The sequence below is a fragment of the Magallana gigas genome, chromosome 7, assembly GCF_963853765.1.
Source record: "Magallana gigas chromosome 7, xbMagGiga1.1, whole genome shotgun sequence".
Taxonomy (NCBI): Eukaryota; Metazoa; Mollusca; class Bivalvia; order Ostreida; family Ostreidae; genus Magallana; species Magallana gigas.
This window is the reverse complement of record NC_088859.1, coordinates 30,898,069-30,923,514: the sequence shown is the minus strand read 5'-3', so window position 1 is coordinate 30,923,514 and position 25,446 is coordinate 30,898,069. Positions and strand designations below refer to the sequence as shown.

At 33.9% G+C, this 25,446-nt stretch overlaps 1 protein-coding gene across 1 annotated transcript in view; it reads right to left on the bottom strand.

Moving 5' to 3' along the window:
* Positions 1 to 25,446, bottom strand: part of LOC105338770 (uncharacterized) — a 177,928-nt gene that overhangs the window by 133,418 nt on the left and 19,064 nt on the right. Inside the window, exons 13-25 of the mRNA XM_066065791.1 lie at positions 25,180 to 25,377; positions 24,817 to 24,990; positions 24,435 to 24,617; positions 23,563 to 23,745; positions 19,647 to 19,775; positions 15,755 to 15,949; positions 15,412 to 15,600; positions 15,057 to 15,254; positions 14,193 to 14,384; positions 13,247 to 13,432; positions 12,764 to 13,003; positions 5,060 to 5,293; positions 4,779 to 4,973 (exon numbers count right to left, since the gene is read on the bottom strand). Of these exons, the coding sequence (XP_065921863.1) occupies positions 4,779 to 4,973; positions 5,060 to 5,293; positions 12,764 to 13,003; positions 13,247 to 13,432; positions 14,193 to 14,384; positions 15,057 to 15,254; positions 15,412 to 15,600; positions 15,755 to 15,949; positions 19,647 to 19,775; positions 23,563 to 23,745; positions 24,435 to 24,617; positions 24,817 to 24,990; positions 25,180 to 25,377 (2,496 nt within the window). The remainder of the gene's footprint in view (positions 1 to 4,778; positions 4,974 to 5,059; positions 5,294 to 12,763; positions 13,004 to 13,246; positions 13,433 to 14,192; positions 14,385 to 15,056; positions 15,255 to 15,411; positions 15,601 to 15,754; positions 15,950 to 19,646; positions 19,776 to 23,562; positions 23,746 to 24,434; positions 24,618 to 24,816; positions 24,991 to 25,179; positions 25,378 to 25,446) is intronic.

The window sequence follows — 25,446 nt, the reverse complement described above, 5'->3', positions numbered from 1 at the left end:
TTAAAAATTATAATTTTCATAACTGAAGGATGAGATCCCTTCCCATATGATAATACACATGAGCAGCACTTTATGTGCAATTTGGGGTTGAACTGTTTGCAGTGAATTTTCAGTTAATCAATAATCTTAACATTTCATGTCATTGAAAGTATAACGGTCTTTATAATTATTACAAATAAAATTAAAAATTAAATTATGCCCCCTCCCCGTGGCGGTTGCCGGTTTTAGATTTGCTTCTGTGTGCATACATATGTACATCATCGTTTGTACAGATTTAGAGAAGGGGTGGGAGTGAGGGGTCCAGACCCCCCCCCCCCCCCCCCCCCCCCCATGAAAATTCATTTATATCAATAGTAAAATTACCAAAAATACAAATACACCTTGGACCCCAATGCTCTTACAGACATGTAAATGCTCTAACCCACTGCACTTCAATGTTAGGTAACATTATTTGGGGGTAAATATTTAATTAATATTTAATATACTTTATTGTTTATCTCAATAGGAAGTATACATCACAATATGCAGGTGTCCTGCACCACCTTAAAGCTGTTATTTACCTAATAAAATGGTGCAAGTGGATTTGAAGAATAAGTCATAAAAATACATGCATGTTACAAAAAACTGATCTTTGTCTGAAGTTACGTACACAACACAGGTCTGCAGGTATCATTAGCGGGTACTAGGTTTACCCAGCTCTTCGATATATGGGTTCGCGTGTATACATATATGTCTGTGTTTTCCAAATGCAGAAAAGGATTAGTTAAAGCTGAACATCGCTCGTAAATAGGCACTGTCCGCCATATTTCTCTTTGATCACTGCTGTCCCTACAACCCTTATATAAGGGACAGACCTCTAAACAGTTCAAAGTACTTCGCTGTAGAGGTCTCACCTGTGTAGACGTACATTTTGCCTCGCCGTGTTACTTGGTCGCGATGAAATTATCAAATTTTACGCACCTTTTTGAAACCAGGAGAATACTAACATCAAATAAATTGGTCAATGCATTATTTACGAACAGATAATGAACATAAGATAAGAAAAAAAGCATAAAATCTAAAGACCACGAAAGGAATACTACATGTCGGCCATGAGGTTCAGGTGTGCAATTGGGTGTAACGAAATCGAAGGGTTTATATACCAGGTATCTGTGTGACGGTGCCTATTTACGAGCGGTGTTCAGCTTTAAGATCAGCTAAAGGAATTTTAATTGGATTATCATTATGTTGCTGACCAATATAGGTAAGCATAATACATGTAGTAACAGTAGCACAATATAATGAGATGCCAGCATACATAAGTTCTACTCTCACTTTCTAAATGTGATCTCCCTTTGACAGCATACTGTATCATCATCTTTTAATATTTAAATAAGCTTATCATTGTTACCTATCCTATCGCATTTGTAAAGTTTCTGTCATTTTAGTTGCAAATTTATTTTTTTCATTTGTCAGACTTGCACTATTGAGTTGACCCCATCTTGACCCTGTATAAACAATTTCTTATTAAATTTGTGTATTACATTTAAGTAAGTGTACTAGACACTTAATTATCATTTTTATATGAGTTATAATAGGAAGGAAGGAGTATTTCTTTCTTAATGTATTATAATGCATCAAATACAATGTAGGTCATGACCTTATGGGACTAGCTGTTCTGACCCCATGAAAAAGGAAAATACAAAATATCTTCTAATGTCATTATGATGCATCAAATGGTGTAAAGTACATTAATGACCCCCAGGTGTTGTCTTTAACTCGCTTTGCTTTATTTTATCTTAATTTATTTATATGTTACAGTAGTGTTTGATCCATGTGGGTAATTCCTAGCCTAATGATGTCACTGCTTTGTTTAGGAGACTTTACAATTGCCCCAAATAGGCGAATACACATGCATATAACATTTTGTTTATCAATCTTAAATATTGAATTAAGCAATTGCAAAATGTTAATGTGCATCAGGAGAGAAAAAGCAATCAAGAAATGATTTAAAATTTGCTACTGCACACATGTAAGAATGTATTAAGAAGACTGAATCTTAAGAACCAGGTTAGATTGGGGGTGGGGGGGGGGTGTATGTGGAGTATAAACATTTATAATTTGAATCATTTATTGTTATTAATTTTAACTTGTCAATGAATACTAGTTATTGATCCCAAGGTAGAAATATGACCTCTGATCATATCTCAATAGATCATTTGTCAATTATGCAAGGTGTAATGTAATTTTTTTTAAGAATAACATTTTTTACCAGTTTATAAAAGTGTTTATACACCCAAATTATACTTTGATTTAATAGATCATTTGACAATAAGGGGGGGGGGGGGGGGGGGGCGGTTTATATTTGAGTTTGTTTGGGGGTGGGGGTTCCAAGTCATATATTTGACAATTTTTTAATGTGATTTAAAATAAGACTAAGCCATACCACAGTCATGAACATGAATAGTATAGAACAAAACACAAACTAATACATGTAGATATTCATAGGAAGTATTACAAAACATAGATGATTGATCTATATCTGGGTTCTTAAATTGAATCATATATCATGTACATATTAATTATATTATTGTTTCTTTGTTCAAGGCATTTCAGATGGTATGTAGGTCATGATCCCAAGTGCTCTTCCTGAAATTATCAAATATCATAAAAACCATTGAGATCCCCACCTTAATCCAAAGATATTATTCCTCCTTAGGTCATGGCACATCAGATCATTATGGCATGTAAGTCATGACCCTAACGGGTGTCAAAAGGGTGTGGGGTCTAACATTGAACCTTGTAGGAAGAATCGTAGACTCTATTTTAAATGGTAACTTGAAAACGGACAAAGATAATAATATAGGGTTTTCATAATCATATATTGACTGTTACTGGCAAAATATAGGGTTTATTAGATCTGACCCCTGGGGTCATCCCCACCCCCCAGGAATTGGAAATTACCATATATTTCAGAAACTGTTATAATCATGACCCTTAACCCTATATATATTCATGTTTCTGATGTCAAGGGGCATCAAATGTTATGTCGGTCATGGGCCCTGTGGGTGGTCCTGACCCCCTCAAACAGCAAGTCCCTTAATATCTTCAAAACAGTTGAGATCCCCACCCTTAAACCATATATATTCTTGTTCCTTGTGTCAAGGGGCATCAAACGGTATGTAGGTCATGGGCCCCGGGGTTGGTCATGACCCCCCCCCTTGAACAGGAAGTACACAAATATCGATCTATGGAACAGTTCCTATCATATCCCAAGATATGATGTGTCTATCCATTAAGTCATAAAAGGAGCTCTAGGATCTATGTTTTTTTGAAGTGATAAACGTCAATTTTCTGCTACTTTTTGACTCCCTGGATGAAATTAAAATTTTTAAAACCTTACTGCACATCTATAGAACAGTCCCTATCATAGCCCAAGATATGATGTGTCTATCCATTAAATCATAAGAGGAGTTCTGGGATCTATGGGTTTTTTTTTGAGTGATAAACGTCAATTTTCTGCTACTATTTGACTCCCTGGATGAAATTTAGATTTTTAAAATCTTATTGCACATCTATAGGACAGCCCCAATTATATCCCAAGAGATGATGTAGCTACCCCAAAAGTTGTAAGAGGAGTTCTGGGAACCATATTTTTTTGCAAAAAAACGTCATTTTTTGTTGCCCACTGATCCCCTTAATAAAAAAAAAAAATTCTGGAACCTGATCACACTTCAATATGACACCCCCAATCATATTCTAGAAGATCATTTGGCTACTGCAAAAAGAAAATGACGTTTTTGAAACCAGTTTTTTTGTAAAAAAAACGTCATTTTTTAGCAATTAATTGACCCCCAGGATAAAATTGAAAATTCCGCCTTATTGTGCATCTATAGGATACCCTAAAACATTCCAAGAGATGATTTGTCTACTGTTGAAAATGTAGGAGGAGTTGGAGTAAGAAGGTTTTTGTGAAAAAACGTCATTTTTTACCAATTATTTGACCCCCAGGACTACCAGAGAATTTTTGAAACCTTTTTACAAAACAACATGACACCCCAAATCAAACTGTAAGAGTTCAGATTGCTGGTTTATAAGATGTAAGAGCAGTTTGAGAAAGTAAAACGTGACAGACGGACGGACGGAACAAAGTAACAACAATATACCCATACTTTCTTTAGAAAGTGCGGGTATAATGAGGTGGAAGATAGTTGAAGTCATATTGAAAACAAGTTTTTAAAAGGTTATCACCACAGTGCATCATAATGTAGAAATGATGTCATAAAGATTGTCTTATTTGGATAAATTGATGTTTTGTAGCAAAATATGAGTGTTTTCAGATGGTTATTCAACTGGAAAACATCGAGCGCAGGCTTGCTCAAGTACCATATTTTACTAAATGTGTAAAATTATATGAAGAAAAACATATGTTAAAATCGTACTTGAGCAGACCTGCGCACCATACTTCAGAATGCCAAATATAAAGAAAAAATGGGAATATTTTCATTTGTTTGCAAAATTGAGGGAATTTGATTATTTAGGTGACGTCATTGATAAACAGCGAATGAACAGTGCTGACTAAAATCAAGATTACAGAGATACAATGTACAATGATTTATGAAGATATTTTTATACGATACTATTAAAAAATTGATTAAATTTGGGGGCAGATATTTGATCATACCAAATATAGTCCTGTTCCTGGTTATTATTCACCATGAATTCATTTTCCTTACAAAATCATTTTAACAGAAATTGTAAGTGTATTATATGTGTTATTACAGGTTCATAATACTTACTAAGACAATCTTCAGGACTAGCTGAGGGAGACCAGTTATTGGCCCCTGAGCAATGGTATTGTTTTGAGGTAGTTCCATCATAGTACACATATCCAGCTTTACAAACATAGGTACATGTTACATTCCCCCCTACTGGACTACAACTCCTAGTAGCATTGGATACAAATGGTAAGCTTTCCATAAAGCAAACTTCAGCTGCAATAATTAAGGACAATACATCAAGTCAAAAAATCGCTAAAAATGTTGCTCAGTAACTCAACAATATTGGAAAAAATCCATACCTTTGGTGTAAATCAAAAATGTACATGTATCTGATGTCCCCCATTTGCCCTGCAATGTTGCTTTAACTTGACGTGGTCCATCAAGTGTTGAAGGATTCAATGTAACAAACTGATTTGGGTAAAATGTAGCTCCATCAGATACAAAATCATTTAGGTCAACTGTAACTCCTCCTGTTGTGTTTATCGTAATAAGAAGAATGTCTCGTATACAAGTTATTCCAGGTTGTGTATGTTCTACAAAAAGATTACAATGATAATTTTTGCTGAAAGTTTCACTAAGAGAGTTATTAGGATGCAGGAATGACAAGTAAAATGCACCACAACAAATACAACTATTAGAGTAATTATGTATCACATTAATGTGAATCTCTCATATCACAGAAATTTGTTATAGTGTGACCATATTCATTCAAAAACATTATATGTACAGGCCTTGTCAAGTGATATCGACCGAAGACACAGAAAGTGATATCGACCGAGCTTGATGGGTCCTTATAACCACATATTGACCGTGCAATGAAGTCCTTAATAGCTATATGATATAATCATTTACAGTACAGATAGGCCTATGGCTGTCAAGAAGGTCGTTTATAAAAACAAACAAGAGGCCCAGGGGCCACATCGCTCACCTGAGCCTTAACTCTGATTAAACTAGAAAACTGACCAGTCAGGAAGGGCCCCGCTATGACAATTAATATAGAGAAGTGAAAAAAACTTTGAATTCCATCCTCTTTATATTAACAATGATGAAAAATAAATGCCAGGCATAAGATGTAACTTAGTATAAATCTTTATATTGAATATACTTATTAAAATTTTTGTGTGCAAAATTAAAATTCTTGCTTTTATAAATTCATGTACAAGGGGAGCAACAGACATTGTAACCCTCCAGATATTTTATAATTCCTCTAGATGCCTGCAAGATCTCATGATTTGTAGTTGGATATGATTTTCATCCAACAATTAAAGTGTTTTTTTCTTGAGCCTTAGTGAGGGGATAAAACACACAAGTTGGATAAAAATCATATTATACTACAAATCATATGAGATTCTATTTATCCCATGTTTTATACACCACAATCAATGTTTACACTGTTTATAAAACTCCACATTATTTTACTTCATTATGCCTACGCAAATACCGTTGTAAAGTCACAACTGTGGGATATCAAAAAAATATCCAATGAGTCCTATCCATGGGATAAAGGGGATTAACATGGGATGAAATAAAATTTGTTAGAAAAACAAAGAATTGATACCAATGCAATGATACCTAGACTTTGCCTCAACTTCAAACAAACCACTTGCAGACACAGTGTACAGTAATACATATAACAGATAAAGACAGACCTTAGATTTTCTGAAACAGGCAAGATAATTAATCTCAGGGGATTAATTATCCTGCTCTCATCCATTTATTGAATTTAATCAGGGCTTACAGAAGGAAAATTTTCAGGTACTATTCTTAAGTTTCCTTTAATATAAACATAGCAACCAAAAACAACACCAACACCAAAACATCCATTAAAAAAATAAATAAATAAAAAAACTGATATCTAATAATAATTTTTAAAAAAATTTATTGTTATTCATATATTTTTTTTTTATTTCACAGAATATAAGTATTAGGACTAGAATGAAATATATTCTTTATCAAATACCATCCTTTAAACTGAGGGGTAAAAATATTAGGGTGCAGCTCATGGAATGAGAGTTTAATTTGCTTCAAAACAAACATCAGTGCAGACAAAGGTGTTCATTAATCTTGATATGACAGAGATAAGCCTCTAAATTATCTGCAGTAGGCAAGATAATTAATCCCAGGGGATTAATTGTTCTGCTCTCTCATCCTTTTCTTCTAAATTTACAAAAGATTTTTTTTCAGAAATGACAGAATGGGGTTATTATCTGATCACCTGTTAAAATTAACAGCATTAAGGCAAAAAAAAATTAAATAATTAAAAAATAAAATAGTGTGGAAGGTTAATTAATCCCAAAGGACAAATATTGCACAGCCTTCCATGTATACAATGGTAACATTCTCAGCAGTTATCTCTCTTTGCCCATTCATTCTCAGCAGTTATCTCTCTTTGCCCATTCATTCTTATGCATAGTTAGGAATCTACCCCACCACCCCAGCTCCAATCCAGAAGACATAGAGAACCAAACTTAGCATCAAAATATGTATTTCTGCCTACTGAACTACCATACCAAATTTGAACTTGATTGGGCAACCATAAAAAAAGTTATTAGAAAAAAACAGGAAATTTGTGGACGGAAGAGTGACAGATGGACGGACAGAAGGACGGACGGACAGAGTGATTACTATAGGGCACCCGCAAATCCTTGCAGGGCCCTAATAATTAGCATTACAATATCGAAATCAAAATATCTTTACAACTAAGTATAGTAGATCTTGCTTTTAAAAACTGAATATCTTTTTTTGGAAAATACCAATCACCTATTGTTGTTGTAGGCTACCTCTAAGAAAATTTTTCTCTAATCCTATAACCCCCCCCCCCCCCCACCATTTTGTGGCCCCACTTTTCTCTAGGGAATCATAGTTTCATCAAACTTAAATCTGCATAACCTGTGCCTCACACTAAGTACTGAGTTTTGGACTGAAAACTTTCCCAAAATATCTTTAAAGATTTTCTCTTTATATTCCTATATAAAAATTCAGACCGCCATCACGGCCCCGCCCAACCACTACGGACTGTGATTGTGAAAACTTGAATTTACACTACCCAAAGATGCCTCCACAGAAGTTTAAGCCTTTTTGGCCAAATAGTCTTTAAAAAGAAGATTTTTAAAGATTTTCTATATATATTCCTATGTAAAACTTTATCCCCCTATTGTGGCCCCACCCTACCCCCAGGGACCATGATTTGAACAAACTTGAATCGACACTATCTGAGGATGCTCCCATTTTGATTTGAGCTTTTCTGGCATGATAGTTTTTGAGAAGAAGATTTTTAAAGATTTTATCTATATATTCCTATGTAAAACTTCTTGTGGCCCCTCCCTACCCCCAGGGACCATGATTTGAACAAACTTGAATCTACACTACCTGAGGATGCCTCCACATAAGTTTAAGCTTTTCAGGTCGAATAGTTTTTGAGAAGAAGGTTTTTGAAAAATACCAACAAATTTTGAATAATTCTCAATTATCTCCCCTTTTAAGAGGGCGTGGCCCTTCATTTGAACAAACTTGAATCCCCTTTACCTAGTGGTGCTTTGTGCCAAATTTGAATGAAATCTGCCCAGTGGTTCTTGAGAAGAAGATGAAAATGTGAAAAGTTTACAACAATGACGATGCCGACAACGACGACAACGACGACAGACAACGGACAAATTGTGATCAGAAAAGCTCACTTGAGCCTTTGGCTCAGGTGAGCTAATAATTACTACCAAATATGACATAATTTACAACACTGTCATCTATCCTACACATTGAAAAATCAAGAGGCCACATCGCTCACCTGAGCAAGAATAGGTGTGATCAAATCAGCTTAACGATCGAGTCATATGAAAACTATTTGAACAATGTAGCTTACATGTAGACCCTGTAAAAGAGGCCAATTGGCCTTAACAGTCACCCACGTAGCATACAGTACAGGCAACGCGGAATCCGTATTTCCCGTGCCCCGTCAAGGTATAAACACATCAGGTGAGACAGGTATACCGCGTTCTCATCACGGTAAACTCATCATCTACCTGTCCCCGCCACGGTAAAATTATCAATGGAAAAGTATCGTATACATGCGGGAGTTATCTCCCTGAATGACAAATAAATTGCATGTTTATTTATATTTAATGACGATATTTAACCAGATTTTGACAGAGATTATAATTGAAATACTTGGAGTTTTTTTTACTATTTTTTTTCTATAGCTATTAAATAAATTATTAAAGTATTTAATTTAATACTTGTGCAGCAATTGCAAATAAAATGTTTCGATTCCTTTATCATGTTTTAAGAAGGTCGTTAAAATAATAATTATCATGAAATGATTTTAATTGCAAATAAAATTATTTAATGTGTACGCAGTGTGATTGTGTTTTCTTAACAATTAATTGGTCCGCCTACATTTGTATTGTTTGTCGTTTAGTGTGTTACATTTGTGACGACAATCTTCAAAGGCAAAGCCATGTATTCTTCAAGACAACAGAAGTACCCAGGGCCGTCACTCCCCTCAAATTTGAACCGAATATCAGACTCATTCCCAATGGCAAGAAGCCACAGATTTTCCCAATTTCAGGAAAAAAAATTCCCAAATGCATTAATTATTTACAATTTTTGATTTGTCAAGCTGCTTTTTGGTCAGTAGATCTGCCGTAATTGATTAAAGCTGGCTTAATCATATCCTGAATGATCAAGTAATGGGGACAACACTGATGATTATTTTAAAAGCTTCTTAGATCTGGACTGAACCCCTGTGGTGACCTAACAAGCCCAACTAGCAGAGTCATCTTTTGGGTCGGTTAATTGGGTTATACTGCACGCACAGCATTATGCAGTCACGCACAGCATTATGCAGTTTATGCTGTTATGAGTGATGCATTTTAAAGTAATCAGAAATTTACAAACTGATGGATATGATTTATTGGGAAGACAGAGGCATTGGTTGTTATCTGGTAATTAGATAATAAACCTTCCAAGTAAATGTTTAGATTATCCGAAAATCATTTACATGTAGACCTCGTAAACAGATCTTCTGCATTACGGCTGTAATTGGGTCACAGGGTTTTACTAATACGCGTAAATACTCAAGATGTCAGTAACATATATTATACACAGAATTTTACAAATATTTTATCTTTAAAATGAAATATAACAATTCCAACTCATGTAGATTTGGTTCCCTTTTCCAAATTTGATCTTAATCTTTTTTAATTTAGTATTTTTGAAAAAAAATATCTTTTAATCAATGTATGTGGGTTCCTTTGATTTTTAAAAAAATTGTCAATCAACATGTCTCAATCATGGAAAAAAAATGAAGTGTTCTTATTTTCCTGACCACTGTACAGTTTCAGATTAAAAATTTAAATCTGTAAATCAACATGTGTAAATAAAATTTGAAAAAAAATTAAACTCTTCATAATGGCAAATACACTGGCGATCGTCAGAGTGGAAAATTATTTTAATGCATGGGAATAAAATATTTCTGACAAAGTAAGTTTAGTTTTGCATAACACGCGATATTGGGAATTGTTTAAAATGTAAGCGACTTTGTAGATGTTGCCAGTATTTGAAAATATGATGCATAAGTATAAAGTGTAATTGTTTAAATGTTAATCATTAAAAATAATTGGTAGCAATATCGGGGACATCATGGCATCATACACTGATAATGTTCCTGCAGTTTAATATGCCATTTTGAAGTGATAAGATCGATGTATCTTCTGAATCAACGTATCGTAGGAGTTTGTTAAAATTTTGGCTAAAAATGAGCAATTTGACTAGTCGTTCGCATCGACGATTCATCAGGAAAATACGGTATATGCATTAACACCTATACATCCATTTTGGCCCTGCCCTAAAGTCAAAACCCATACTCCAGGGGACATGAAAATTAAAATTTCAGTAGAGGACTTCCTGGTAAATATAATTATAAGTAAGTTTTTTTTATAGAGATGTGTGAGAATAGAGAAGAATATTTTTAAACATTATATGCATTAACACTATATTGCCCCCCCCCCCCCCATGTCTTGAACCCCTGACCCAGGGGCCATGGATTTCCGATTTAGATGGAGGAGTTAGTGGACTTCATATCCATGTATTCGGTTTTTTGCCCACATGTGTAGGAGTAGAAAAGAAGATTTTTTAAGATTTAAAACATTTTTACTATATTGCCATATTGGCCCCACCCTAAAGCCAGAACCCCTAACAAAGGGGTCATGAATTTTACAATTTTGGTAGAAGGCTTCGTGGAAATCATAACCAGGCATTTAGTTTTTAACAAATATATATGGGAGAAGAGAAGAAGATTTTCTAAGATTTAATTCATTTTTACTATATGGCCATATTGGCCCCACCCTAGAGCCTGAACCCCTGACCCAGGGGTCATGAATTACACAACTTAGGTAGAGGGCTTCGTGGACATCATAATCATGCATTTAGTATTTAACAAATATATATGGGAGTAGAGAAGAAGATTTTCTAAGATTTAATACATTTTAATTATATGGCCCCACCCGAGAGCCTGAACCCCTAACAAAGGAGTCAAGAATTTCACAATTTTGGTAGAGGGCTTAGTGGACATTATAACCAGGCATTTAGTTTTTAACGAATATATTTGGGAGTTGAGAAGAAGATTTTCTAAGATTTAATACATTTTTACTATATGGCCATATTGGCCCCACCCTAGAGCCTGAACCCCTGACCTTGAAACTTGATTCAAGTTCCCTAAACACCCTTTACCCAAAATATCTGTTTATGTGAGGTATGAGCCAGATAGGGCTAAGGGAAGAGTAAATATGCTATATTATATATTTGTGGGGTCTGATATGACACTGACCTTTGACATAGAAATGTCACTAAAGGTCACTGTACATCCTTTGCGAGAGGCACTCTGAGGTGAAGTATGAGTCAAATTGGGCCAAGGGAAGAGAATATATGAAACTGACAAGGATCTTTCAAATAATCCTGCTGTGACTTTAACCTTAGACCACAGACCTAAAGACTTCAAGGTCACTGCAAACCCTTTACCCAAAGACACTCTGACCATATTTGCCCCACCCTAGAGCCTGAACCCCCGACACAGGGGTCATGAATTTCACAATTATAGTAGAGGGCTTCGTGGACATCATAATCATGCATTTAGTATTTAACAAATATATATGGGAGTAGAGAAGAAGATTTTCTAAGATTTAATACATTTTAATTATATGGCCCCACCCGAGAGCCTGAACCCCTAACAAAGGAGTCAAGAATTTCACAATTTTGGTAGAGGGCTTAGTGGACATTATAACCAGGCATTTAGTTTTTAACGAATATATTTGGGAGTTGAGAAGAAGATTTTCTAAGATTTAATACATTTTTACTATATGGCCATATTGGCCCCACCCTAGAGCCTGAACCCCTGACCTTGAAACTTGATTCAAGTTCCCTAAACACCCTTTACCCAAAATATCTGTTTATGTGAGGTATGAGCCAGATAGGGCTAAGGGAAGAGTAAATATGCTATATTATATATTTGTGGGGTCTGATATGACACTGACCTTTGACATAGAAATGTCACTAAAGGTCACTGTACATCCTTTGCGAGAGGCACTCTGAGGTGAAGTATGAGTCAAATTGGGCCAAGGGAAGAGAATATATGAAACTGACAAGGATCTTTCAAATAATCCTGCTGTGACTTTAACCTTAGACCACAGACCTAAAGACTTCAAGGTCACTGCAAACCCTTTACCCAAAGACACTCTGAAGGTGAAGTATGAGCCAGATTGAGCCAAGGCGAGAGAAGATATGCCCCAGACAAGTGATCTAAGACATACAGAAGGATGGATGCACAGACTAATAACTATAGGATGCCTGCGGGGGGGGCCAGTAGCCAGTAGCCAAATGGAGACCCCCCCCCCAAAAAAAATTTCATTTATTAAAGTTTGAAGTTAAAAATAATAAATCAAAATCAATTAAAAAATAACATTACCCCTCGTATGATATGCCCCTTACAGATCAACAAGTTTAGATCTTTATACCTTTGATGATGAATGATATTGTACATATAGCTGAAATCCCACTGTTATCTACTGCTGTGTAGGTGACATTCACATCCTCAGACACCACAGTTCCTGGTTTGAAGTTGTAAGGCATCACAGTCACATTTTTCACCAGTCCCGAGTTATCCGTAGCAGTTGGAACAACAAAATTAGCGGCTTCCATTTTGTCAACATAAGATGACATATTTGGGCAGTTACTGAATTTTGGTGGAGTTACATCTATAAAATAAAAAAAAAATTAACAAATTTAGATCTACTGTAATTCTTATGACAGTGTCAAATAATATAATTTTAAAATCTTAATGTCTGTACTTACATTGCATCAATGCATGTGGATGCATTTGTTGTAAATATGTTAACTTGAGCTTTAGTAGACAGTTCAGACTTATCTCACAAACATTCAATGCCGAGAGATAAAATAATGAATACCGCGAAACAATACATACAATTGCTTGAGTTCACCTGTACATAATGGTAATGTGCTATTCCATTCGGAAATGTTAACACCCTGTTGACACAATAACGGTGCTGATGGGACTGGTTCATATCCTGAACGTAAACATCTAAAACTGAGCAGCTGCCCGGCTTCATAACTCTTAACTTCTTGAACAGCTCCCCCTGGTGTTCCAGGATCTGTACAGCGCCCCACTGTAGATTTTTTTTTAAATGTATGAAATATGAAAATTATTGACTTCCAAAAATCCAAAAAAAACAAGACATACAAGTATGGGTATGCATCATCAATTCAAAAAAATGTATCAATTTAATGAAACTCAAAAAAATGAAAAACTACTTGAAATTTGTCTTGCCATATGCAACATCTATTTTGCCAGTAACATGATTTTTAAATATATATTCTGTTTACCCAAATCAATCATGCGAATCATATAATGTGGCAGCAATGAAGTAAACATTTATGTCTGACTCGATCAGCATGGTACAGACCCTGAAACATGCTACTACACCTCTAAAACGAAACCGTACCATTCCGTGCAAGAAACGAACCATACCAATCACAAAACGAAACGTACCGTTCACAAAGCGTACTGTACCGTTCACAAAACGAACCGTACCGTTCACAAAGCGAACCAAACCTTTCAAAAAGCATAACGAACTGCACCGTGCAAATGGTGTAGTAGCACGTTTCAGGGTCTGTATCAAACTAAAGATGTTTCCATTCTGTTTCCTTTTTAATTTATTATAGCTATAACATAAATCTATGAAATCACAATATTATTCATGTAAGGTTTTTTGTCATTATTTTGGTGTTTTTTTTTAATATCTAGCTTTAATTGGCATTGCTTAATTGGTAAATTTTACTTTAAAAGAAATTCATAACACTTTGCATTAATGAATAATTGTTAACCTGTAGTGGGTATCCTTGGGGAGTTTAATCACATTCACTTACCTGTGCAAGTGAGATTTCCAAATCCCCATCTTCTGTTCTCCTGACAAGTGACAGTGTAGTCTCCATTTTCTGAGACTCCACTACGGACTGAGCCAGTTAGACAGCTGAAGTTCAAGCTACTGCCATAGAGTGTGTCAGTGTAGTTGTAAATCACTGCGCCTGGTACTTGTGTTGGGGTTCCACAATCAATCACTACAAATTATAAGTCATTTTTTGTTTTTAAGTTTCCCCTTTCAAATTTGCAACAAGACAAGCATTGACTCATTCAAATTGCTAACATATTGTCAATAGTCGGTATGTGTAGAGCTATTCAACTGGTTCTGTTGGTGGTTGCACCAAGATTCCTAAGGACTACAGTTTTGAAAGTGGTTTCCTCTATTGTCCCACCTTACTAGTGTCAATCAAAAAGATGACTTTCTTGTGTTTATTTTTTAATATTAAATGTTTCCAGGAATATCTCATAATATACACAGATATTATTTCTATACGTAAATTGAAACATCCTTTTTCACATCTCTGATGGCATAAATTAACCTTTAGATTTCTCCCAACAATCATAAGGAAAATAGAAACTATGTTTATAAATACGACATACCAATGGCATAAAATTATGACACAGTTGAATTTTCCTAATTCATACTTTGTATGAATAGTCAGAGGCCTGTTCAACAGAGCGAGCACTTGCCCTATGTCTTTCCCTATATCTGCAACACAAATTTTGGCGAGCGATCGCGAGTACTCCCTCTGTTGAACTCGCCTCAGATATATCTTCAATGTGAATACTGACAAATAGACAGACATTTTACTTTGCCCATACACAAGACAGGACATTACGATTATAGTAAAAGAAATTTAATTCCAGACCTGGACAGGTGAGATTATCTCCCAGCAGTGTGTAGGTTGCCACACCACTTTCCCCACAGTACAAGGATAGATTACGAAAACCAGTTCCATATCTGCATTCAATGGTAACATCAGTACCAAAGTCCACGCTTGTATCATTTGGAATAATTCTGTTGTAATTTGGATCCGAACTCAATGCAGGAATCATACAGCTCCCCACTGTAAACAGATAACAGAACAGACTCAAAGTTTAATGAATTTATAATAAATTTAATGGTATAACATAATCTTAATTACGGTATATAAAACTGATAGGACTTAGTGCCCTTTTCAACAGTATTATTCCTAAACTTACATAAACATTTCTCATACATACTTGTACAGATTGGCATGTTAGCAGACCACTGTCCTGAGTTTTCACATTTCAGTACACGGGAACGGGAGGAAGGTGCTATGAAATAACCATGATCACATTCCACAGATATTTCATCCTCATAATAGAAAAGTACTTTGTTGCTCAGAATCTTTCCATTCATTGGAGATACTGGTGTAGGGCATTGAACTCCTAAAATTGTACAAATTAAGACAGTATAGTTTACCAAGCATGTCAATTTTTAGAACTCTTTTAGTTGAGATTATTATAACATTCATTTCTGAATTGAAACATTTTTAAGTGTGCAATATTATGAAAATTAATCAAATTATGTGCAGCCACTTACTGACACAGGTATGGTTAATTCTTATTTTATCCCCTGCTCTTGTTCCCGTTTCTCCATCTGCCAAGCTAATGTTGTTAAAGTCAGGATAAGCATACAATTCATAACCTGCCCCACAGGAGCAAGAATATGAGCCACCAGAGTCATTAATACATTCACCGCTGCATCCTCCATTACTAACCGCACATTCTTTAATATCTGTGAAAATGAAATTATAGTCAGTACAAACTGTAAACTTCAAATATGTTTAAATGAAATATCAACATCAACAATATATTCACAGAAGTGATACATACTTGGTAAACAAAGATTACAGAGTTCAGCAATACAAAACATCACCAATTTGAGGCCATCATTTCAAGTTTGCGACTTGAATATTTTTTTTGGGGGGGGGGGGGGGGGGGGGATTGGATCAAAGTTACATACATGAACTATTATGTTCACTATACTTAAGTCCATTAACTTTTAGCATTTAAATTATTTTGGCCACATCAGTTTTATAACTAACAAGGGCACCGCTAAGCGGAGCATCCCCTCGCGACATGAGTTATTGTGTGCAGGGATGCATTATTTAGCAATATATAGTTATGTTATTGAGAAGACCACATTCTACTAACCCTCCATTACTGCAAAAACTACATTTTCTTTACCTGTACTAGATCTAAATCCAAAAAATATCAAGTTGTTGCTTACTTTCACTTTGGTTTCAAAGAAGTGAAGCGGAAGATTGATAACTCTTACTCAGAAATTTCGATTGATAACTCGTATAACATTGATAGAATGAAATAATAATTTGTAAATATAGTATTAATGGTTTGGAAAGGCACATGCATTTTTTATTTGTTATTTTACAGAAGTGTGCAATCTATGATAAATATTTTTAGTTTTGAACGAATTTTGTCATAATGTATGCCCCCCCCCCCCTTTACCATGGTGTAATTTTATCTAAGTTTCTGCATAAAAATTTGACCAATTAATATGACATTGCATTTGTTTTAATCTTTTACAATGGGGCATATTTGTGCAAAGGTTGAGGAAATTCTATTGGAAGGTTTTTTATTAATTTACTACTATAGAATATTGAAATGGAGTGCACACACACACACACACACACATACACACATACATACGAAAACACACACACACGGTAGCATTGCTATATCCCCTTCGCAACAAGTTGCGCGAGGGGATAATAAAGGTCAAAAATTATGATTTCAAACTATCATTTTCATAAAAATATGTACATTTTGTTACTATTCTGTGGGTTAAATACTCTTTAATTGTTTGGAAAATAATGTCACTACTATGATTTGTCCCTATCAATTTCTAATGAACTATTCAAAAATAGAATAAAATGCAACAAAAGTCAAAATTTTTGACTACTATGATGTAAACAAAAACATCTACAGTAAAACTCGTTTATTAGTACGAACACAGATATAGCAAATTCTCAAATATAGCTAAGTTTTTTGAGTCCCTAGTAAAGTTCTAAACAAATCTTTGCAAAATTTTACGGTTACCTGGTATAACAAATTCGGATATAACAAATTGACAGATATAGCGAACTGATTTTGAGTTCCGTAAAGGGGAATATTAACAAAATTTAACACTTTTGTAACAAATTTCTTTACAGTTTAAAAAGTTTGCACTACCATTTAACATAACAGTTTGAATGAATTTGTTTTTATATAAATTTTTCAATTCACAACCCAATTACCGGTATTAAAGGTAATCAAAACGAATTTATTTTCATTTTAATCCTCAATTACTAAAAATCATAGTCTAGTGAAAGAAAACATGTATATAGTGAATTTGCTATAGTTATTATTAAGAATTTGTTATATGGATATAACGAATTACGGATATAACAAAGTAAATCCATTGGTCCCTAGAACTTCGCTATAGCCTAGTTTTACTGTATTTTGAAACCTTTCCAAGTCCTCGATATCAGGAAAAACCTATCTTAGTGTTTGACTGTGTAATCTGGTGTTTCTAAAACACTATTTAAAACCATATGTTATGAACTTCATATTTGTGAAAAATGAAAAATGCTTGTGTCCTGTTACTACAGAGTTATCATTCCTACATGTATTATGATATGATCGAGGTAAAATTGTAATGTCACATCCCAAGATGCATTATCTCTCAAAGTTTGGGAGATATAGGACCAGTAATAATTAAGGAACATCACCAATATTATATGAGGCCATCATTATCATAAAATATTATTCATATTCATATTCTATATTATGATGAAAAAGAAAATTGTAATGTTATAATATTATTCTTTAAGATACAAAATGAAATTTTGAATATGAGCTGGTATTTAAATCCGAAAATTATAGGATAAATATTAAAACTATATTGTATAATTTAACAACACATTATTTGAAATGATAAAAAATACATCTTATGTCACAATTGATTAATTCTAATACATGTTCATGTATATGGGATGAATTGAATCTAAATCATATACAGTGGGGCCTCAGATATCCATACGCCGGATAACCGAACGCTTCAGTTAACGGATGATTTTATTTGGAAACAGATTTTTTATACGTTATTTTGTCTCATTTTTCCGAAATTCCGCGCTCCGAATCTGGACGGTCTGTTTTACCACAAAACACAGTTTTACTACTATAAATCTTGCTTCATTTAACTGGACGGTAAAATTTGATGATACCCCGTTCACTACAAAAAAATACGCCTGTCAATTGAGTTTCGATCAGACCTTTTTTACATGTTAGACCCTAATGAGTAGCTTGTATAAACACGGACTTCCCAAATCACTTTCAAAATTACCGACAGTGCTGGCCATGCAGACAGGATTATAGTCACACATCACAGAACGTGGCTTGGATATCTTAACCTGTGCACCTATCAAATGCCATCGCTTTTTTAAACATCTCTGTATTTCAAATAAAAAATATGCTTATTAATCAAGAAATCTGGAAAGTTTTACAAAGCTTTGTGTTCAAACGAATTGTCACATGAATGCCTTGTTAGAATAAGTCAAAAGCGGGAGTACAGGAAGAAAACAAAATAGCATGTCGACTCATCGGAAGTGCATTGGTGGATTTTGCAATTTTCCAACTAGTAAACGTTAATTTTATCAATAAAATTGACTTTTTTTTAAGAATAAAACATTACGTAGATATAAATGCATGGGCACAAATAACACTTGGATATTTAAAGAATTTAGCTAGATTCGGTTATCATTATAGTTTGGTTGATAGTTCATGACAAATTGATAAAATAGTGGGCTTCTTTATATTTAAAAATGTTCATATCAACGGACAACTCTATAATGTGTTGCTATTTAGTATGAAAGGCCCAAAAAACCAGTATCAACACTGGGAGCCAACGTATACAAATACATTATCATTCATGACAACAATAGATAAATTTCAGGTATCTGGACGCTTCACCTATCTGGACGATTGGACTTGGGAACGAAAGCGTCCGGATAACTAAGGCTCCACTGTATATGTACATGTAATGAAATATGTCCAATGTCACTTAAAAATGATTGAGAGACGTATGACAAATATCGCCCATATTGTTGATAACCAATTGGTTAAAGTAATGTCTAACAATTAGCAATTATTTCAGAAAGAAGCACCTGAAAAATAATGAGTAAAAAATACAAAAAAATGCATTTTTTAAACCCCGGTAGTAACTAGTTGTTTTATAAAAACAAATGTAATTTGTTCACATACGAAGAAATGATATACGTGTGACTGCTTTGATTCTTCTTTATATTGAATAGGTATTGGTACCATTTCCAAATGGTAAAAAAAAACCTTATAAACTCTGAAAACTTTATGTTGATTTGTAATCTGCAAGTTTTCTAGCTTTTAATTTTCATTATCAGCAATTCAGTAAATACTACCTTCACATGGTCCTGATGAGCCTGATCGTGAAAAACCATCTTTGCACTTGCAGAAATAAGAACCAATTGTATCCACACAGATTGTGTTCGAAACAGATCCACATTCATTGGCTGAACATTCATCCTTGTCTACATTAAAGAAATAAGTGATATGAATGCACCTATGTAAAAAACATACCTCCTAAATAATGTATTATATGATATATAGCAGTCCTGTGATATGATTACATATCATACCATATGAATATATATAATAAAATAATGAACTTACTGTAGAAGCAGAAATATTCGTTGAAGATTAAATTTTGTTATTTTCGTTGGCAGTTTATATCATCAAAATTAAATCCATGGTGAATTTTTAACCCAAGTATTAATAAATACAAAGAGCTTCTACAGTATAGGAATCAATATTGCATTATCTCGTATGTTAACAACATTGTATTTCATACAATAACAAATCATGAGATACTGTTTCATAATGAAATTTACGATTATATCATACAGACAAGTATGCATAAAATAATACAATTCTATGTCATATCGCATTAAGTAATACAAAATTGTTTCATAGGATATCTTGATATTTTTCTCATACAATTCAAATTTGTATCATACAAAATTGTATCCAGTCAAGATTCAATATTTTATAAAATGATTCAATATTGTAACATGATAAATTATACAATATGATATGACATAAGTTAAATATTGATATACATCAATTAAAGCTGCTTGGTTAGATTTTATATCAAATTTTGTGTACGCTTTTAAACAATGATTATACAAAGTATGTGTATATTAATAGACATTGCAGTAGGTTTTTGTCAATTAAGCCTTATTTTAATGAAACAAAAATATGTACAAAAATATTTAACAAAACAAGCGACATAAAAGGGTATCGCATTATTTCGCCTAACATTAAAATATGCCCCTGATGTCGAGACCGGTATGGTTGCATTACGACTTTGACATGGCTATTATTACATCCAACAAGTATTATTCCTTCTATTTCTTATGGAAACTTATATTTAATTCATAGCTCTATAGAAACAGCCAGACTGAAATCTACATGCCCCGTTTATCGATTGGTCGAAATCTACAGCAGCTGGAACTGACAAGAAAATGACAGGACAGATATCGACATGCCCTGTTTATCGATTGGTTCAAACCTACAACGACCTAGGAAAAATCACGGACTGCACGAAATAATCATGACGATGTCAGAATCAAGGTCTCACAGGAGACGATCTGGCTGTTTCTTTTAGCTAACGTACTTACGTACATTAACAGTAATTTAGTAAATTTTAACTTACTTTTCATAATCAATTTATCAATTAGCTAAAAGAAAGATGTTAATATAAACAATAAAATGCTTTCTTTGATGATTCATTCGGGTTATGAAGGTAGCGATCATTGCAATGTCGCTACCTTCATATCACGAATGAATCACCAAAGAAAGCATTTTATTGTTTAAATAAATAATGTTCAGGAAAATTAAAAATAAACCTGTGTACATTTTGTTTCGCTAATATTTCTGAAGTTTGTTTTGTTTACAATTGATGCATAACATGTGGGTTGAAAAAACCCAATCATCCGTGGGGACGAAACCAAACGGTTTCCTTTTCTAAACATTCGCATGATGCATTTAGATTTGTTTATTTGTTTGCCTAAAAAGAAATTATTCTTATTTTCAATGAATATTTCTTACTTTAAAAGAAGACCGATTCTGCTGGTGTAAATAGGAGAAAATCAATAACTTTTTAAGATAATTGGTTTGTATGGAAAATTATTTGATACTGTACCAAGTAAAAAATGGTCAATGTGACAGCAAACCGGGTTTTCTTTTATATATTTACATTTGCAAATATGCTTCCTTATTTGAACCTTAATAATAGCGAAAACCTTCAATTCTGTATGAACGTTTTTGTGACGTCACAATGATAAATGCACACTTCACAGGATTTGATCACTTGACCAACCAAGTTCATATCCCAGTGAACTTTTTAAATTGCTGTTTATTTCTTAAGTGAACTGTATCCATAATCCATGTCAACCCTGAACACTACCTACCGTATCCAGTGAAATGGAGTACCCTTATGCAATATTTTGCCAAAAAATGACTAAGTTCAAAAGCTGGTATTTTGTTCACAAATTATCAGAAATCAAATACCTAGCAATATGCACACTTCTGATATATGTACAATTGATTTGCAAAAGAACAACTTCCTATTTTGAAAACTGTAGGAGGCGTTATCCGTACAATGAGGGTACCCTTTTGGCAGCCACTTGCCCACCCATCCACCCGCCATTTTCACCATTTTAATAACCGGATTTTTCCGTTTGAAAACCCGGTTAATAATAAATAATAAACCAAAAATCAGACCAAGCAGCTTTAAAGATTACTTAAATGATGATGAAATATTATCATTTGTATCATGTGACATTGTCATTTTAATATATATATTTACCAAGTAAGTTTGAGTAAGGCAGAACATTGTTGTTAGATTATAAATATGTGTAAAATAGCATTGTGAAAATCAAGATCAGGGTTTGAATCCAAAGCTAGCTCTATGCAATACATTTAGAGAAACATTAATCATTCAGTCTGAGATTTGTTTGCTCTTTTCTTTTCATCATTTTTTCATGCATTTTTATTCCAAGCCTTCTTGTTCTCTCTATGTTCAGAAGCTGGCATTACACTGTTAACAGTAATGCTGTAACATAAAACTTCACTTAAACCATAAAGGCCTTGATTGGAAAGACAAGTATTCACTTTAATATAAAACCAGATCCACATATTAAACTGCTTAGAATAGTTACATTAACCATGCAAGTCTGTATGTGTTTGAACTTTTTACATAAATAGAAGTATGCAGATATCTTAAAGACCCTATACCACTTTGAACTGCTCCAAAAACTTTAACCTGCCTGAGCATATGGAAAATTTAGATCAAGCATCTCAACTAATTCTAGCTTGGTATTCCATTACTAAAGTAACATCAACCATGCAAGTTTGAAAAAACAAGGACCAATATATTACTTTAACATGCAGAGAAGTGATCTGCTCCAAAACCTGAACATCCAGCATCTAAACTCCAGGCTTAGCATCTAGGCCTAATTCATAAATGTCACAAAATGCATCATCGATGTAAATCTAGTAAAGATCATACTTGTCTGATAATAACTTAGACAATTTATTTCTTTACGTTTTTAACTTCGTTTATTTCCGTTAGTATTCGTATTATCTGGTTTACTTCAATACTGGTTATTTCATGCACGAGCGCTTTCGCGCTTAGTATAAATAGATTTCCCGGGGAGTATTCGATTAATGCGACGTTCGTTACAAAGCAGTACAGGTTGTGTCTTTGGTTTTCCCTACCCGCCCTGACCCAAATATGTTTTTTGAGATTAACTAATATTTTGTGTTGCCATTTATTTGTATGTCGAATGGATATTAAATGCGATTTGTAACAAACGCACTAATCCTAAAAAATCTGTTTTTGTTTTTCAACAAATTAGTCAAGAAAATATTTATTTTCGTCGGAGTGAAACGAGGGAGAAAATAATGGATATTACAGGGCACCTGTTCCAAAACTTAAATGTGCTCCAAAACCTTTATCTTCCTGCAGCGTTAGAAACCTAAAGCTTTAGTTGAAAATCTATAAAGACTGAACTATGCTTTAAATCCAAAGATGCATTATCTTTCTAAGTTTGGTAAATACAGGACCAGTAACAACTTAGATGTCGGACATGTAAAAAAAAATTAAATTGGATGCTGAAATCAAGGTTACAGCATAAAGATATCAATTTTATTCAGTTTGTAAAATTGGTCAAAAGTTATCTTGTAAAACTTTTATGACAAGAAGACCGGCTTTAAAAAATGATGATCAAGCATGTAGTAAGACACTGGACTTACTGACACATGGATCCAATCCAGAAAACATGGCATCACTCCCACAGGTCACATCTTTTTCAGTTAAAGTTGTATCATTTACAATGAACCCAGCATCACACTTCAGCTTGGCTGTCTCTTTGTACTTAACATCACCACCTGATTCAACTTTACCATACATCACTTGTGGTAAGGGACATTTTATCTCTGAAAAAGGTTAAAATTGCTTAAAAGAAGTTTTTACAAGCAATTTGTTTTAATATCTTATTTTATTACTAAATAAATCAAATTATTGTCCAACTTCAATGTTTATGTTGCTCACCAGTATGTAAATTAAAAGAAAACTAATTAAAATTAATTATATTTGAGCAATTACAAGAAGAGTCACAGCACTATATCAAGATTGATATGTAAATTGAAAAAATAAGCTGTAAAGAAAGATTTCACTTTCAGAATGTACATGAAGATGAAGGGTGTGTCTTACTTCTCCATACCCCTTACCTGTATAAAAAGATGCAGAGTGTGACCGTTTGCCATTTTATTTCCTGCCTGGCCCTGTTTTCACCTAGTTTCCCTACTCAGCCTCAAGTCTGAGTTTTCACCTCAAATTCATGCACTTTTTTTTTTAAAGACTGAGTTGAGCAATTTAAAAATTTTGATGACCCCTGTACAAGAATGTGCAGTGTAACCATTATCCATTTTATTGCTACATATCTCTTACCTGTATAAGAAGGTGCTTGGTGTGACAAATTTCCAGTTTTTGCTCCATATTACTTATTTTTACAAGAAGGTGTAGTGTGACGATGAGCTATTTTATTGCCCTATAGATCTGACCTGTACAAGAAGGTGCATGGTGGGACTAATTATCAATTTTTTTTTGGCTCTATATTTCTTACCTGTACAAGAAGGTTTGGGATGTGACCATGTACCATCTGACCTACAGTGGATGTACACAGACCCTAGAAGATCATATCCTGGGTCACAGCTAAACATCAACACCGAGGCAAAATCAGTCCCACTTCCTTCAGTAATGTTCCTATTTCCATTGGCTGGATCACTTATTGGGCTGCATTGTTGAGCTGGAATATTAATTTATACCATTAATCCTTAATTCATCTTAAATCATAAATCAGTACTTAGCTTTTGCATAATCCAACTATGTTTAAGTACAAAATAACATTTATTTACCAGTAAATTAATCGTGAATCAAGTAATGTTACAAAGAAGCTATAATAAATTTACAGTATTGAATAGACAAAAGGCTGATTTTTTACTTACCACTGCAGCTTGGTTGAGCCTCCCACATTCCATTCTCTTGACATTGGATGGTGGCTGATCCACTAAGAGTGAAGCCACCATTGCATTCATATGTTGCATTATCTCCTACCTTACCACCTGTTGCATTTTTAAGGATTCCATTTGGAACTGCTGGGGGTGTGCTACAGTATGTAACTGCAATTGACAAAATATCAAAAATTCTTTTTTTTAAAGCTTTTTTTTTTACTTTAATATTTTTAATTACTATGATTAGAAGAAAAGATAGCAAAATGTTATATATTCAAAGAAGCACCAACTTTCAAGTAAAAAAAGATATTAATAAATAAAACATTTAACTACCGGTATATGACAAACAAGACTTACTCTGGCAGTCAGGTATTCTTGACACATTCCATTTTCCTCCAGGTAAACATTTCAGAGCAATAGAACTTTCCATGTTGTACTCCTCTTGTTTAAATGAGTATCCTGGTTGACAGGACAATTCAATTTCTGTGTTAAGGGCTGTGTATTTATCCGTAAGTGAATTTATCGTCCATTGTGAGAGAGTTAGCATGGGGCAGTCTAATGAAAAAGTAAAGATATGCATAAAAATAATCTAGCATCAAAATGTAAATACATTGGTAGATTGAT